This window comes from Branchiostoma floridae, chromosome 10 (assembly GCF_000003815.2).
Source record: "Branchiostoma floridae strain S238N-H82 chromosome 10, Bfl_VNyyK, whole genome shotgun sequence".
NCBI lineage: Eukaryota > Metazoa > Chordata > Leptocardii > Amphioxiformes > Branchiostomatidae > Branchiostoma > Branchiostoma floridae.
In genome coordinates, this window is record NC_049988.1 from 19,778,254 (window position 1) to 19,793,282 (window position 15,029).

Genomic DNA, 15,029 nt, shown 5'->3' on the forward strand with positions numbered 1-15,029 from the left:
CAGGAGATGTCATCCTCATTTACAAATCAGATGCACTTTTAGTACGTTATAATTGATATACGGTTGTATATATCAATATGAATTTAATAACATCGTTCAAGATGACAACGATTAAATGCGAGTGGCATGGATGCCATTCGATTAGTATTGCTACTGGGCCCCTTGCACTCGCTGCCCTGAACAGAAATCAGTGCTAGAACTAGTAGAAGGCTTCGATCGCACGTTCAGTGCAAAAAGAAGTGCCATCACTAGTTAGTTCCCAAAGATGCTAAACACGGTTCTTTCTTCCTTTAGTGTCCACGATCATTACGTTGACCATTATGGCACGGTCTTAATATAATAACGTCCTATACGAGGGACGTCCCTAGCCAAAACTAGGTACTCATTTTTAGCTGAGGGAAGTGGGGGAGGTCATGCAAAGGTCGGATCGTCGTATACATGTAGATCTTTTATAACTTCTACGAGTGACTAATTACGACGATATAACTTTCAAGATGTCAACGACTTTTGCAATGAATGGACTCGAATCATGTATTTTGCTATTCTTTGTTTTGTACGATGTATGTAAACGTGTGTATATATACTCATTAGGACTTTAAACTGTATCTCTGTTATATGCGTTGTCTGACCCTTGCCTAGGCCTCTTCCCCCATGACCTCAATTTAAATCGGCATGCAGGCCGATTTGAGCTTTTAGAAATAAACAAAGGTTCAAACAAATGAATACGACAGGTGTTAAGATGAATTGGTCTATTGCCTTATATAATAATGACGCCTTGGATTTATATCAATATGCAAATAGATCAACGCTGTTTGTTTGTATGTATAGACATTTGTTTATTCGTGTGGAATTCAAATTTAAGGCGCCTTTCACTGAGGGTTTTATCGATTCAACATATTAGGTGCAAGTTTCTTTGTGTTTTGGGGGAACTCGACAAAAAATAGATCAAATTGACCGGAATGTCGGATTTTAACACTTTTGTAACATTATGGAAGACGAAGACGCTTCGGAAAATGGAATGAACTTAGTCCGAGCTAGACTAATAATGATGATGATCCTTTGGTATTCTCTTCTGTTCCAAAAGTCTTAGACCTTTCTCTCGAATCTCAAGAAGACTTATAGCATGGCGTTAACTTGGTCTATAAAATGTGCATCAGGAAATGCCAGCACAGCCATTTTCTTACACAAAACTACGCCTTATGGCATCATTTCATAAACGACTTCCGCAAAGTGATTGCTATTACCTTCCTCATCGTCTCTCAACCTGATCTTCGTCCATTCTGCAGTGAAAGACGTTCCTAGGAAACACATAAACCCTCTCGATTAGTATTGTTGTTAATTTTTTGTTGGCATCCGTTCGCTCGAAAGATAATGGTAGGCAGACGGGTTTAAGGCGACCCGTCTGCCTGGCCTGCACTTGGGTTTTTAAGGTGAAGGAGGGATGTGCACGTCCTTCTCCACCCTCTAGTCCAATGGCGTACTAGTCCTACAGGGGCCACTGTATGCAACGTGTAAGACGGCCCCAGCAGATGAAGGTTTGTGGTTTGGAGATTCCGTCTCCTAGGAGGACTTCCGACCAAGGATGCAAGGGTTCCTCCTACCCCTGACTCATGTGTCATGGCGGGTGCGTCATGTCCGAACATGCTCCTATGGATTAGTATATAGTCAGTTCAGTTCAGTCATCCATTATTATCAGGTGACACTATGAAGTCTCTCCAGATGTCTCTGTATATATATATATATATACACGCACATATATATATATATATATATATATAGAGAGAGAGAGAGAGAGAGAGAGAGAGAGAGACGAGAATACAAAGAGGGTCAAGACTAAAAAGTACACGATAAACTCTAAAGGAAACCTTATTTAAGACATGAAAGTATCTTTTAAGATGGTGCAATCGGCCTCACAGTTGAATACGTATCTTTATATAGTATAGGTTTCATAGAAAAGCTATATTTCAAGTTGAACAACATCCGTTGGATGCTGTACACACAAGTAAAATGAAGTGCATATACAATAGCTAAGAAACCATTGGTTGGTGATGTACATGTAAGACCTTTAGGTCGTTCTGTACGGTTACTAATCAAACCCAACCTATCTATATATGGTTATCACTAGTATTTGAGGAGCCCTTTGTACAATAATATTTATCACAGTTCTTTGTTACATGCATATTCCCCATCTTGTTTCTACCATGTACTTGCAATTAGCCCACGAGTATGGGTTTCCAAATAAACGTTCATATCACTAATCACTAATCACTAGACCAAGTGAACTCACCATTATCCCTGTACCTCACCATGGACTCGGGGTTAACGTTCGGGTCAAAGTTCGCCATGAGAGGTGCGATGTACTGCGTGTCCGTCAGGGACTTGTGCAGGAGGGTGCCGGTGTACAGGAAACCTGGACGACAAACAGAGACGTACAAGGAAGAAATACAGAATGAGATTATCTAATGAATACTATTTTTTACTTCTATTATGAAACAGATATTGCTGTATCTTCTTGGTTTTCCCAATCTACTGCGAACAATGTCAATGGACGAATGAGCACGCATGGTGTGTCTTTCTAAGCTTATGATATTACCATGTGAAACAGCTGAGATTGTGTCATAGAGTCTGTGAAAAGACAACAGACATATTGCATTGTTTGAACACTTTTACGAAACATCAATTCAAAGATACGTAAAGCACACGTACATACCATTGGTTACAAGCGATATGTTTCTGATGGGATGTCCATAGAACGGGAAGTCAAATGATAAAGATACAGTCTGGAAAGGGGAAAGACAATCATCTTCAAGATCAAATGCCCTGTGATCTACAGTACAACGTACTGGAAAAGCTCTGTAAATTTCTTTACTCGAGTATCAAAAAGAGAGAAGAGACGCTATAGATTTCAAATATTACAAAATGTTGGGCAGGAATATGCAATAAAGATCATTGTGACAGTCATTGTCACTGTCAGTGTCTAAGATCTGTGAATATAGCTAATACATGTATGTTATTTTACATTTAATAGGTCGACACGAAAGTACTAATCATAAGACCTATGGTGTATATACTGGAAAGCACAATAAAGTAACAGTAAGTCTGTAGTAAATCTGCTTTTACAACCTAGTTATTGAAACTGCTTAAATGACACTGTCGCTGTTGAAGAGACGCGTTTACGTGTATGCATGCATATTATGTACATGATACGCTAATATTCAAACACAGCTGATACAACAAGCCAATGAAAGCTTTTGATACAAAACATGAACGTTTGAAGAAGCTTAACTTGAAAGTTCATCTGTGTTGGTAGGAGTCATTCTTCAGATAGTTGAACTAGCTGCAATTTCCAACAAAAAAATTGGACTCTCACAAATTTTCGACTGAACAGAATCAGCCTTTGTCACGGAATGAACAACCCACTGCCGTCGTGACGTAGAGACGGTGGGCGCCATAGACTTCCGGCAATTTATGATCCACTGCTCACTGAGTCACGTGTTCTATCTGCATAACATGATGTCACGACAGAAGTGGATCGTTCATTCCTTGGCAAATTGTGCGTTGGAAATTGCAGTTCAACTATCTCAAGTTTGAAGAAGCTGTCACCAGCCCCACCCACCATAGCACCCCGCTGGTGATTGGACCCCGGCCCGTACGCGACCGTTGCCATGGATCTGGGGTCATCCATGTTGACCCACACTGCGGAGCCTGGCGGGGTCATCGTGAAGTACTTGGAGGTGTAGTAATGGAACTGATCCTGTAAAAAATACATGAATATCATTACATTATGATAATAACTTTTATTGTATTATCATGCCCTAAGACTATTCGCAAACAAAGGAAAACAATGATTTACAGAATGTATGCCGTACCAAAGACTGAAAATGAAATGAGATTAAGTTATTATGAAAAGGAATGGCATCTGCACAAAAATATATTTCTAATTCAACAATTTGAGGGTTTGACTTCTTTTCCGTATGCTGTGGGAGAAATCTTGAAATCAGAGCATAAGACCTGAACCCTACAACAAAGCCATTAAAAGGGATTTCGTTCATTCGCTTATGTTGGAAAATTGTTGAACTTATTCATGTATGAATGCTATCGAACATCCCAGATTACTTTTGATTGGGTCTAACTGGAATCTGTGTCTTTTTCATTTACTGATGGATCATTTCAAATTTGCATTTTTGTTGCCCTTCCTCTTGTTTCATTGAATTTTCCTTGATTCTTCACTCCACTTTACTGTGACCCCTTACGCCCTAGATACCGCCTCCAGAACGTCTCCTATGAATCAAGTGACTGATAACGGAAGGGAAGTGCGTCTAGTATAACGCTCAGTGTATTGACAGAAATCGTATTTGCCTCCTTCTCCTTGGCGTTTTCAGCAGCTACTGGAGAACGACGAGCCAGTCTTAGGGGAGTCTCGGTTCATGCCAGCCACTCAGCTCAGCGAGATTTCCTTAGTTTCACATGAACACTTGAGGTGACGAGGAGTCCTGAATATGATTGCCATGTAAGAGAATTGTTTCAAATTGTAATTTTTCTGCCGTTTTTCAGTTTTGTCTGTGATTTTTTTTCTTCTTCTCACTTTGATCTTTAAATCGATTGACAGCTTTCAAAATTTGAATAAAGTCTACCATCAAGCGGAAGCACGCCTAGCCTAACGCTTGTATTGACAAAACTCTTTGACGTTGCCATCGCGCGATCGTCTCCTGGGAGTTTTCAGCAACTACCGGAGGAAGACGAGTCAGTCCTAGGGGAGTCTCAGGTCATGTCAGCCACTCAGTACGGCGAGATTTCCTTAGTTTCACATGAACACTTGAGGTGGCGAGGAGTCCTGAATATGGTTGCCATGTAAGAGAATTGTTTCAAATTGTAATTTTTCTGCCGTTTTTCAGTTTTGTCTGTGTTTTTTGAAAAATTCCTTCTCGATTTGATCAAGGCGATAGACAGCTTTCAAAATTTGAATAAAGTCTACCATCAAGCGGAAGTGCGCCTAGCCTAACATTTGTATTGAGAAAAATCTTCGACGTTGCCATTGTCTCTAGGGAGTTTTCAGCAGCTATTGGAGGAATACGGGCGGGTCAGGGGAGTATCAGGTCATATCAGCCACTCAGCACAGCGAGATTCCCTTGATTTCACACGAACGGCACGTTATGGAGGTAACGAGCTCCTCCAAGTGCAACGATTTTCCTCCGGTTGGCAAGACGTCAAAGTACGCGGCATTTGTCTTCATGTAGCGGTCACCGGGGGCTTATCAGCCTTCGGGGACTTGAGCAAACTGTTTGCGAAGCAGCGAAATTGCGGCACTAACAGGTTTGAGGACTAAATCCCCCAGAGTTATCGTCTTACCGGAATTGTGGGAAAATTTGCGCGGTCAGGCGTGAAGAAAGTTTCACACTTTAGCGGTTAAGCCGTAATTGGGTAATTACGTGTGAATCCCGTCCATTGATTCAGCTGTAGCGTGACGTACAGCCAAGGCCATCCAATTAGCATGAGGGCTCGGCTGGGAGGGGGGAACAAGTTTGTTTCATCGCACACGGCAACTGAAGCGTTCAGCTACACTTTCCTAAAAGTCAGGTGGGTTCCAAAACTCTGCTGTGGATTACGTGTACGCTTCTTTAACCCGTGGCTTAATCCCCAGGCAGATTTACCAGTGGCATAAGACATCAAACCTGGCTAAGTGTATAGCGTGAGTATAGCTGACCAAACACACATATACATATAGGCCTGCTTCACTCCTCTGGCAGCTTTTGATACTATCTAATGCCAATGGAAATCTGCCTAGAGCTTACGCTACCGTAGGATCTGCTTTGAGATTACCCATGAATGGCAACTTACACCTGACACCCTTTCCAATTAAGACTATATGCGGAGTTATTAATAACTTCTGACATGAAAGCTTGTTAGACTAGATTCGGCTACTGTAAAATCTTTCAGAAGGTGACGTCATCCATACCGTTATTCCTTTTGTAACAAAGAGTCATGTTTACATTGCTGAAGACTGTGCCTAAAGTGTCATCATTACAATGCAAAGCTACATCAACAACTTCTCCCGAATCGAAGTCAAGATCAATCCTAGAGGTCTTTCTTTGGCTTAAGTCCCTCCTACGCAAATCCTGGATCACAGGATTCAAGTCATAACTTATTGGACCCGCCTCGCCTGAGGTGTAAACGGGCAGAGTGCATCAATATCATCTCGTAAGGATGTCTGGAAAAGATCCCCCAGTCCAAATTGGCCTGACAGGCTGACAGGCGCGGTCGATACCTAATCTCCAGGCAGATCTACCCCCGGCATAAGGCGTTTAGCTGGCCAAGGAGTGCTCTGAGCCACCGGGGATCTGCCGTCACTGAAACAGGGAGGAGCATTTCATTCTGTAATGGTGTGCTTGTCCAGTAGGTGTTAATTGCCCTACTTCTACGGGGATGTGCATGAATCATTGAATTAGCACCACGAATCTTCTTATTGTTGTTCGTATGGCTACAGGGAGAGGCAGTAATATCATTATTGAGTAGAAATGTTCCTCCCCGTTTCACTGACTGTGGATCATCGGTGGTTCAGAACACTCCTTGGCCAGTGAAACTCCTTATAGGTGCACTCTCACCGCACTTGCGTCAAGCTTGCGTCACTGCGGGGTTCGTTCACTGAGTCACTGTTTTGTTATTTTCTCCAATTTTCTATAGTTTGAATATTGCGTAATACGTAAAAGTATGACTTAGAAGACGACAAAATACACAAAAAAATAAGAAAATTCGTTCTCTACCTCTGAAATTCGTCATGAGTATCTTTCGAATCCCGCAGTGACGCAAGCGTGACGCAAGTACAGTGTAGTGATGTGCACCTTACGCCTGGAGATTAGTCGATACCGCCACTCTATCTCTTACTAAACCAGCCGACACGGCGGCAGACTGCGGTTTATTTGTGGTGATTCTGATCGATCAGCGGGGGCGGGTGTTAAGTAAACACCAAGTGGAAGCGATTTGCACTAAGATGGTCTGGGACAGATCGCATTATGGCGCGGATGAAGACAGATCGCCTCATCACGATACGGTACGTGTACAGAGCTGCCTGGTATTGCAAAATATCGACATCGTTACGTATACAAAGTACTAAGTAGACAAGATAAAGGAGGCGTGGTGGTTCGCTATGTAGACGTAGTAATCTCATCTTATAGAACATCTGTTTCAGGAGAATACGTTTGTCAGTCTACTATAGTCTTGATGAGTAAGAATTGAATACTCACTACGAACCGCTCTATCATTTGCATTTTCCTAATTATTTTTCAATATAACAAGGCCAGGTAGCTGTGTTAGTTGAGATAACCTTTATAGAATGTTCTATTTCGGATAAGGGATGAAGTAATCACGGAGAACTGTTTGGTCTAACTACGCCAAGGAAACGCAGAAAAGAGAAGTGTATCAAGAGACCAGACTCTAAAACACCGACAACGCAGTGAACATTTCTTTGCTGTTATACAGAACTGAGGTTTTACACTAAGATGGTCTGGGACAGATCACATTATGGCGCGGATGGAGACAGATCGCCTCATTACGTTACGGTACGTGTACAGAGCTGCCGGGAATTGCAAAATATCGACATCAGTCGTTAAGTATACAAAGAAGACAGGATAAAGATAGAGTGGGCGAGAGAGATTGAAATACTAAGTGCAACTTTTAAGGACTCTTACATGGGGTATTGTATGGGATAAGAAATAAAGCAACGAATACCTTGAAGAATAACGCCAATTGGTATAACACTACGATGCAAAAAGAAAACAGCAGAAAAATGCAAAATAAAACTAGAAAATGCAAACAGAAAAATTCCTGAAGACGAGAGCTTAGACAAGTGCAACTTTATTGTTGTTAGACAAAACTTAACCCTATCTGGACGGGGTGGGGGGGGGGGGGGTGGCGGGTGGTGCTAAAAGTGCCTTCGCCAACTTTGACGTCGTATAACTGCCGAACGACGTATGCTAGGACTACGAAACTTGGTGACTTTTCCTAAAATGTTGTTGCCAACAATTTTGCGAAAAAAAACATTAGTTTGTAATTTTTCCTGTTCCCATGGCAACGGGTTTCTGACAGGCATATTTTACCAAATTTACTAATTTTAGTTTAAATTATGGGATTTCAAGGTTTCATTGCTAGACCAAACTTATTTATCTATATCATTAACAACCTGTGTAATTTTGAGTTACATTTCTAATTAAATATTCATAATTTATGCTAATTTGATGACGTAATGGGTCAAATTCCAACATGGCGGACAATGCGTTTTCAATGATAAATACATGCTATTTTTACTCAAATTCCGTCCAAATCTTTTACTTTCTTACAAAACACAATTACTTGAACCTTTTTAGTCAAGTTTTATTGGGTTTTGGGGTTATATGTGGAAAAAGTCGTATTTTTGAAAATTCAAGCTTGTCGACCCAAGATGGCGGACAGATGACGTCATTTTCTGCCGTCATATAGGCGTCAGTGTCATCGTCATTGGCAACAAAAGACTTGGCAGACTTAGACACCAATAATGTAACCTTTATAGTCATCGTTTCGTTTAATACCTGTAAGTATAGCTGAAATTTCATATTTAGACGATTTTAGCCCAAAATATGACATTATGACGTCATAATTACGTCATATTACGTCATAAAGATACCAAAATTACGGAAAATATAAAACTTTACTAGTACATGATCCCCTCCAAATTTGGTGATCGTAACCCAAGCCGTTTTGAAATTACGAAGGGGGGGGGGGTCAAAAGAGCTCCCCCCCGTCCCAGGTATACCAAAAAAGCCCGGTAATAGATTACATTTTTAAGCTCAGTGCACCCCACAACTCCGATGCCACACAATTTATCCCGCCCTTGACACCTCCTGCCTGTAGCGTAATATGAATCTATGCCGGTGATATTTTGCCGGGTCCGCCGGAATCCGTGAGTTATAGAATGTTGCCGCCCTACGGCCTTCTATGATCACTTGTCAGCGCCGCGGGGCTGGTGGAGAAAGGGCAGAAATCGTCGCGGGAGGCATCGGTAGAAGCACAGGGCCGCGGCGTGATCTATTTGTTACCTTCGCCAAGAACGTTACATTTTGGATAGTGTTTTTATGTGGGGGTGTATGTGGGTTTGTAAGTAGAAGACCAAGATAACTCGAGAATGCCTGGATGGATTGTATTGATATTCGATGTTGGTAGCTCTTGATGAGACCTGGAAACGATTAGATTTTGGGCCCTTCTGCGGCGGAACTTCCTGGTTTGATATCTCGAGTTCTGGACATATTGTGGCTATTATTATTCAGTGGTAGACAGCTCTTCATGCCGAAAGTAAGTGGTATCGGTTTTGGCCCCTTAGCGGCTTGTTTCGGAACTGCAGGGCAGGTTTAGTGTCAGACTTTGAAAGGGAATAACTCTTATCTTCAAGCAGATTCCTCCGTGGCAAGACAGTAACATAAGTTGGGGAAGGACTGTAGCCGGCAGAGAAGTAAAATTGCCGGCTAAAGTCCTTCCGCAGCTTATGCCACGGAGGAATGTGCTTGGAGATTAGAATAACTCAAGAAGGGGTTGATGGATTTCATGATTTTTGGTATGTAGATAAGGCCATGTTGATTTGATCATATGGATGACATCCTCCGGGAACTCCAAAACTGATGCGAGCGAGCGAATAAAAAAAAAGTTTGGCAAAAAAAAAAGTTGCCTTCAGTATGAGATCAAAGTGGCCAGGAAGGTTGAACATTGGACTAAACACACATAGTATGGTATACCAACAGTTCAGTGTAGGGACCAGTACATCATACGGGGGCAAAACATTTTTTTCTTCTTGGACCAATCCGAAAAAAAACAGATCTGAAAAAAAAAAAACAGAGGAACTTTCAGGTTTCGCCAATTACAAAATGGACACACTATGTCGGCAGCCATTTGGGGTCTAACGGGGGGCCAAGAGGACAACAAGAGCCGGAAGTCAAGTAGAGTTTATAGTAAATTGCACCAAGTTTCTACAGTCAAAGGTACAGAGACAGTTAGCCTTTATTGCATGGAGATGGGATTTTAGAATGCAGTCGGAGTCCAATAATCCACCAAACAGATTCCTTTGTAGCAAAATTGCCCAATTACCATTTTTTTGAGCATTGCCAGTTCTCAAGTTTCCACAGACGATCTGGTCCAGGTTCATGTCCGGACCTGGAAATGATCCTCTGGACCTGAATTTTCTGTACTGGTAACGTTACCTCCCCCAACCAACAATAGATTTTTTTTTCTTTCTGTCCTTTTACATCTTATTCTTTGACTTTAGATTCATTTTGGCCTTCTATGGCATTATTTATCTGTTTTCTGATACTTTTTTTTCAATCTACGGAATATTTGTGCTCATTTTACAGCTGCTTTGCACAATTTATTGTGTGGTCGAAAACTTTTTTTTGGAAATGGCCGAAAATTGGTGCGAGCGCGGATGTCATCCATATAATCAAATCAACGTGGCCTTACTTAAGTAATTGTGAAGCGACTCGGTAATCAGAAATCACAGCTCCACAGGAAGACATAGCTTCTCCGTAATTTCAAGTGATTTTCACCTTGACGCCTTTGGATAACAAATGCTCAACAGCGTCGGTCGTCGTTATTAAATTTCACAAAATTCCCAAGATTTCATACCTCACTGGTGACAAATCAGATAGACATGATTTTCAATTTCTTTGATGGAAAGGTACTTTGTGTTTGCACACCGACGTGGTAACACGAAAATACAGCTTAATAACAAGATATGGATTCTGAGTAATGTAGAGTGATTACAACCTTGGTGTTGTCGTTATGAATTATACACAGTGGTGTTGTATTGATTGTTATTATTAGAATACTAAAAATCCGAAGATCAGTCAAATTAGTGGTGAGGAGCTGTCGTGCAAATGAAGCAATCCGTCATGTAGATGTTTACATCAGTAATTCTGTGTCAAGGTGCTGAATGCGGCTGATAATGCCTTCGTGGAGGCAGTGACTTTTAATGAATATCTTTCAACTTTCTTGGTGCTACTTGTTTAGTCTGAATGAGTTCTATCACAAACATATTCTTAAAAAGGATTTTTGTAACCCACACTATTAAAGCAATACAGTAAAAGACAGTTAAGTGCACAACGGATTACTGCAAACTTTTGTTTATTGCACGGAATCCAAACATCCCAAACCAGTGCGGTCCAGCTGGATAACTTTGCACCGTCCGTATAATTACACGAAACCCGCCATTGAATGGGGTGTGTAATTAAGCGACTTCTACTGTAATGATATATGAAAAAAAATGATAAGAGGGTTGTTATAGGAAATAGTCGTCTTGAAGAACTTTTCGTTAACGGAAAGGCAAAGCCTTGAATGATGATTCTGCATCCTGCATCTGCAGAAGTGGAAGATTCAAGAAGTTGTTCTTCCCCATATATAGTGATTTCTTATTCATCTAAGATACGATTCTGCATCCAGTATCTCAGGTTTTAGAAAGGAAATTACATCTCATTAAAGAAAAAAATAACCGAGTTCAATAACCGAATGCAACCCACGCTTTTATCCCCTCCGGAGTTGCAAATAAGGATTCAGTTTACACCCGCATTTCACGGTTCGTTACGTTTGGTATGTTTGGGAGGTGCCTGTTCTACTTAGGACAAGAAAAACGACCCCAATTATACACTTCACTGACGAACCCGTGAAAAAATCTCTCGAGGAATTAATAGCTAATTAGGACTTCTTCACCATTTTCTTGAAAATCTCTCTGGACCAGAAATTGCACCATGACTGATGAACGCAAGTTTTGCGCTGTGTTAGATGCAATACTATGTGTAGGATACACAGATCCTTATGGGCGTCTAGAGACTGTGGACGATTAGAGAACAACCTCTGCATGTTATTATACCTGGCTTAGCGCACAGGCAACGTTCAAACGGATCAAAACTCGACTAGAATGCGCCAAAATGAGTTGTCGTAGGTAAACAGCCTCATGGCGTAACACATCAGATCTGTGCTGTTGAGTACAAGTTGCATATCCGGATCTCATTGTATTTGCAAATTTGATCCACTCACGCCAGAAATGAACTTTTCTATAAATGTGGCGGACTGCTTTTCCTGCTCGAGGTGTGACTGTCCTCAGAAATAGGACTGCCATTTGAAATCCGATACGACGGACGTCCCTAGCTAAAGAGAGGTACTCATTTTCACCTGAGCGAAGTAAGAAAATTCGTGCCATATAAAGACACTACGTCGGAGCTTATCAGGGGGGAGAAATCCATCACCTATGGGTTTCATCTTCTGGGCTTTGAGCCAAAAATAATAAACATCCTGCTGTTACACTACAAGACGCCACTACATAGAGCAAGAAACTAACCCAATGGGATAATCTAGAGTATAAACGCCTGTAGACAGTAGTTTTAAATGCAGCCGGTGTCAGATACGGGCGCTAATGCATTGGCCTGCTCAACCGAAGCAGGCGCAGTGGTCCGTTCGTCTTTCAGCTAAGACGAATCGTCTGTTCTGCGTTAGCCAAAGTGTTGATTGTAATGCTAAGAGATAATAAGGACGGAAAAGTTTAGAACCTGATATTGAGGGTCAAACTCAGATGGAGACAAAAAAGTTTTGTAATGGAGTTTGACTGGCGGTTTGCCAGCAGACTGAGTCACCCACGCGGTATCTTCTTCAAGCTGCACCATTACTTAACGGAATTCATACCTGCCGCAATGTCAACAAAGCGATATCAGTTTGCCGTGTAGGCAGTTTGTTCTTGACGCTTGGGATGGTGAGATAATATTAAAGTTTCCTCATGAAACGTTTGGGTTGTCTTTGTGTGCTTGAGCAAGCTTGTCTCGTTTGAATGAAGCATAAATCCATTCATGTATATACACATAAAGATCATTCATAATTTCAACAATTGTCATTGATGATGAAGACAAAAAGATAAGTATCACACTTCACTGCAGACCCTGAAAATTCTCTCGAGAAATGCAGGTTGACTCTTTTCTTCTCGTTTGGCAATGGGCCCTGTAATTGCAATCGCCTCACATTGTCTAAGACGCGCTTGATGATGAACTTAAGATATGCAACGCAGCACTTCTGTACCTCTGCGGTTTCACAGTTGGAAGATTTTAGAACTGTGATTATCGCTACGTGTTCCACAACCGGCACGCTGGTTTTCTCGTCATTTGGCAGTGAGTTCTGTAATTGTAATCTTCTTATATTGTCTAAGACACGATTAGTGATGAAATTAATGTCTTAAGATATGCAACGCAGCACTTCTGGGCCATTGCGGTTTCACAGTTGGGGGGTTAGAACTGTGATTATCGCTAAGTGTTCCACAACCAGCATGCTGGTTTTCTTGTCATTTGGCAGTGAGTTCTGTAATTGTAATCTTCTTATATTGTCTAAGACACGATTAGTGATGAACTTAAGGTCTTAAGATATGCAACACATCACTTCTGGGCCTCTGCGGTGTCACAGTTGGAAGATTTTAGAACTGTGATTATCACTACGTGTTCCGCAACTGGCACGCTGGCTGCGCTCCCGTTCCCCTGTGTAAAGCGTTGGAAGTGGATTAGGTGAGACCCATTTGTTTGAACCATCACAATCAATAAACTGCGGCGTCTGCTGCACACCAGTGGGAGGGTCTGAGAGGTCTTGTTAATTGTTTTGAGGGTTGATATTGTTCATGCCAATTTCAGACGTTCTTGATTGTTATATTCATCCCTTTTGTGGTCAGCGTTATTTGTGTGTGTTGTTTCTTGCATGCTTTGCAAATATTCAGGTAGAGGGCCACATACCTGGACACTATACTCGGAGCTAGCCAAAGGAGTGAGTGATTGAGTGAGTACGTAATTGATCATGTTTGAGTGGGTGAGTGAGTGATTGTGTAAATGAACGAATGGGTGAATGACCGATTAAATGAGGGTGAGGGTGAGTGAGTGAGAGTGAGTGAGTGAGTGAAAATGAGCGAGGGAGTGAGTAATTGAGTGACTGCCGATCAATTGAGTGAGGGTGAAAATGAGCGAATGGGTTAATGAGTGAGTAAATAAGTTAATAATTGAGTGAATGAGTGAGTGAGTCAGTGGCTGAGTTCCGGCTTTCCTGTGTGAAGCGTTGGAAGTGGATTAGGTGAGACCCATTTGTTTGAACCATCACAATCAATAAACTGCGGCGTCTGCTGTACACCAGTGGGAGGGTCTGAAAGGGTCTGAGTGAGTGAGTGAGTGAGTGAGTGAGTGAGTGAGTGAGTTACTGCATGGAAGAATGACCAATGAAGTGAGTGATGGTGAGTGAGTGAGAGTTAGTAGGTGAAAATGAGTAAGTGTGAGTGAGTGAGTGCCGATAATGTCAGTGAGGGTGAGTTTAAAATGAGTGAATTGCTTCTATAATGAGCGAGTGCATAATTTAGTGATTGAGTGAATGAGTAAGTGAGTATGATGAGAGAGCGTGTGGGTAGGTGAATGTAGCGAAAGAACGAGTGATTGCCGGGTTAACTTGACGTACCTGCTCTACCAGGACCGGTTCCTGCTGTTTATCAGGTGGCCTCTGCTGTCCCGGATGTTCCAAGGGTGGTCCGTCGGTTGGGACCTGACGAGGGATAGACAAGAAATGTTTTAATCATAAAAAATTGAATAGTAAACCGTCATGAATGTTGCTTTTCCTACCGTTAGAATTCAGTTTCTGATTAGCTTTTGTAGATTGTAAGCCGGTTTGATCAACTACAGGAAGGTGTGCCTCTAAACATCACTTGCAGTTGTCCCCTTCGTGCAATAGAACAAGCCGCTGGAGTAATTATTAAAAGACATGAAACAAAAAAAAATAGTTTTGAAATTGCTTTCCTTACCAAAAACCTAAAATTGAAGAACTGAAAATGTTAAGTTTGAGCCTTTTCATCAAATACAGGAAGGGTGTATTCTAAACAACACTTGGTGCTAGTGTCGTAAAACTTTAGTCTGACATGTTTGGTGCATCATGACAAGCCACCGCCATGTGCCTACAAAGCATGAATGCTGTTCAGGTTTATCATTACAAAAATCAATACTGATGCCTGT

At 41.6% G+C, this 15,029-nt stretch overlaps 1 protein-coding gene across 2 annotated transcripts in view; it reads right to left on the reverse strand.

The window, feature by feature from the left end:
- The window catches only part of LOC118424794 (plexin domain-containing protein 2-like), a 69,091-nt gene that overhangs the window by 23,016 nt on the left and 31,046 nt on the right, over positions 1-15,029 (reverse strand). For both annotated transcript variants that reach the window (XM_035833573.1, XM_035833571.1), the window contains exons 3-7: positions 14,482-14,565; positions 3,617-3,754; positions 2,711-2,780; positions 2,288-2,410; positions 1,245-1,298 (exon numbers count right to left, since the gene is read on the reverse strand). In XM_035833573.1, coding sequence (XP_035689466.1) covers positions 1,245-1,298; positions 2,288-2,410; positions 2,711-2,780; positions 3,617-3,754; positions 14,482-14,565 — 469 coding nt within the window. The remainder of the gene's footprint in view (positions 1-1,244; positions 1,299-2,287; positions 2,411-2,710; positions 2,781-3,616; positions 3,755-14,481; positions 14,566-15,029) is intronic.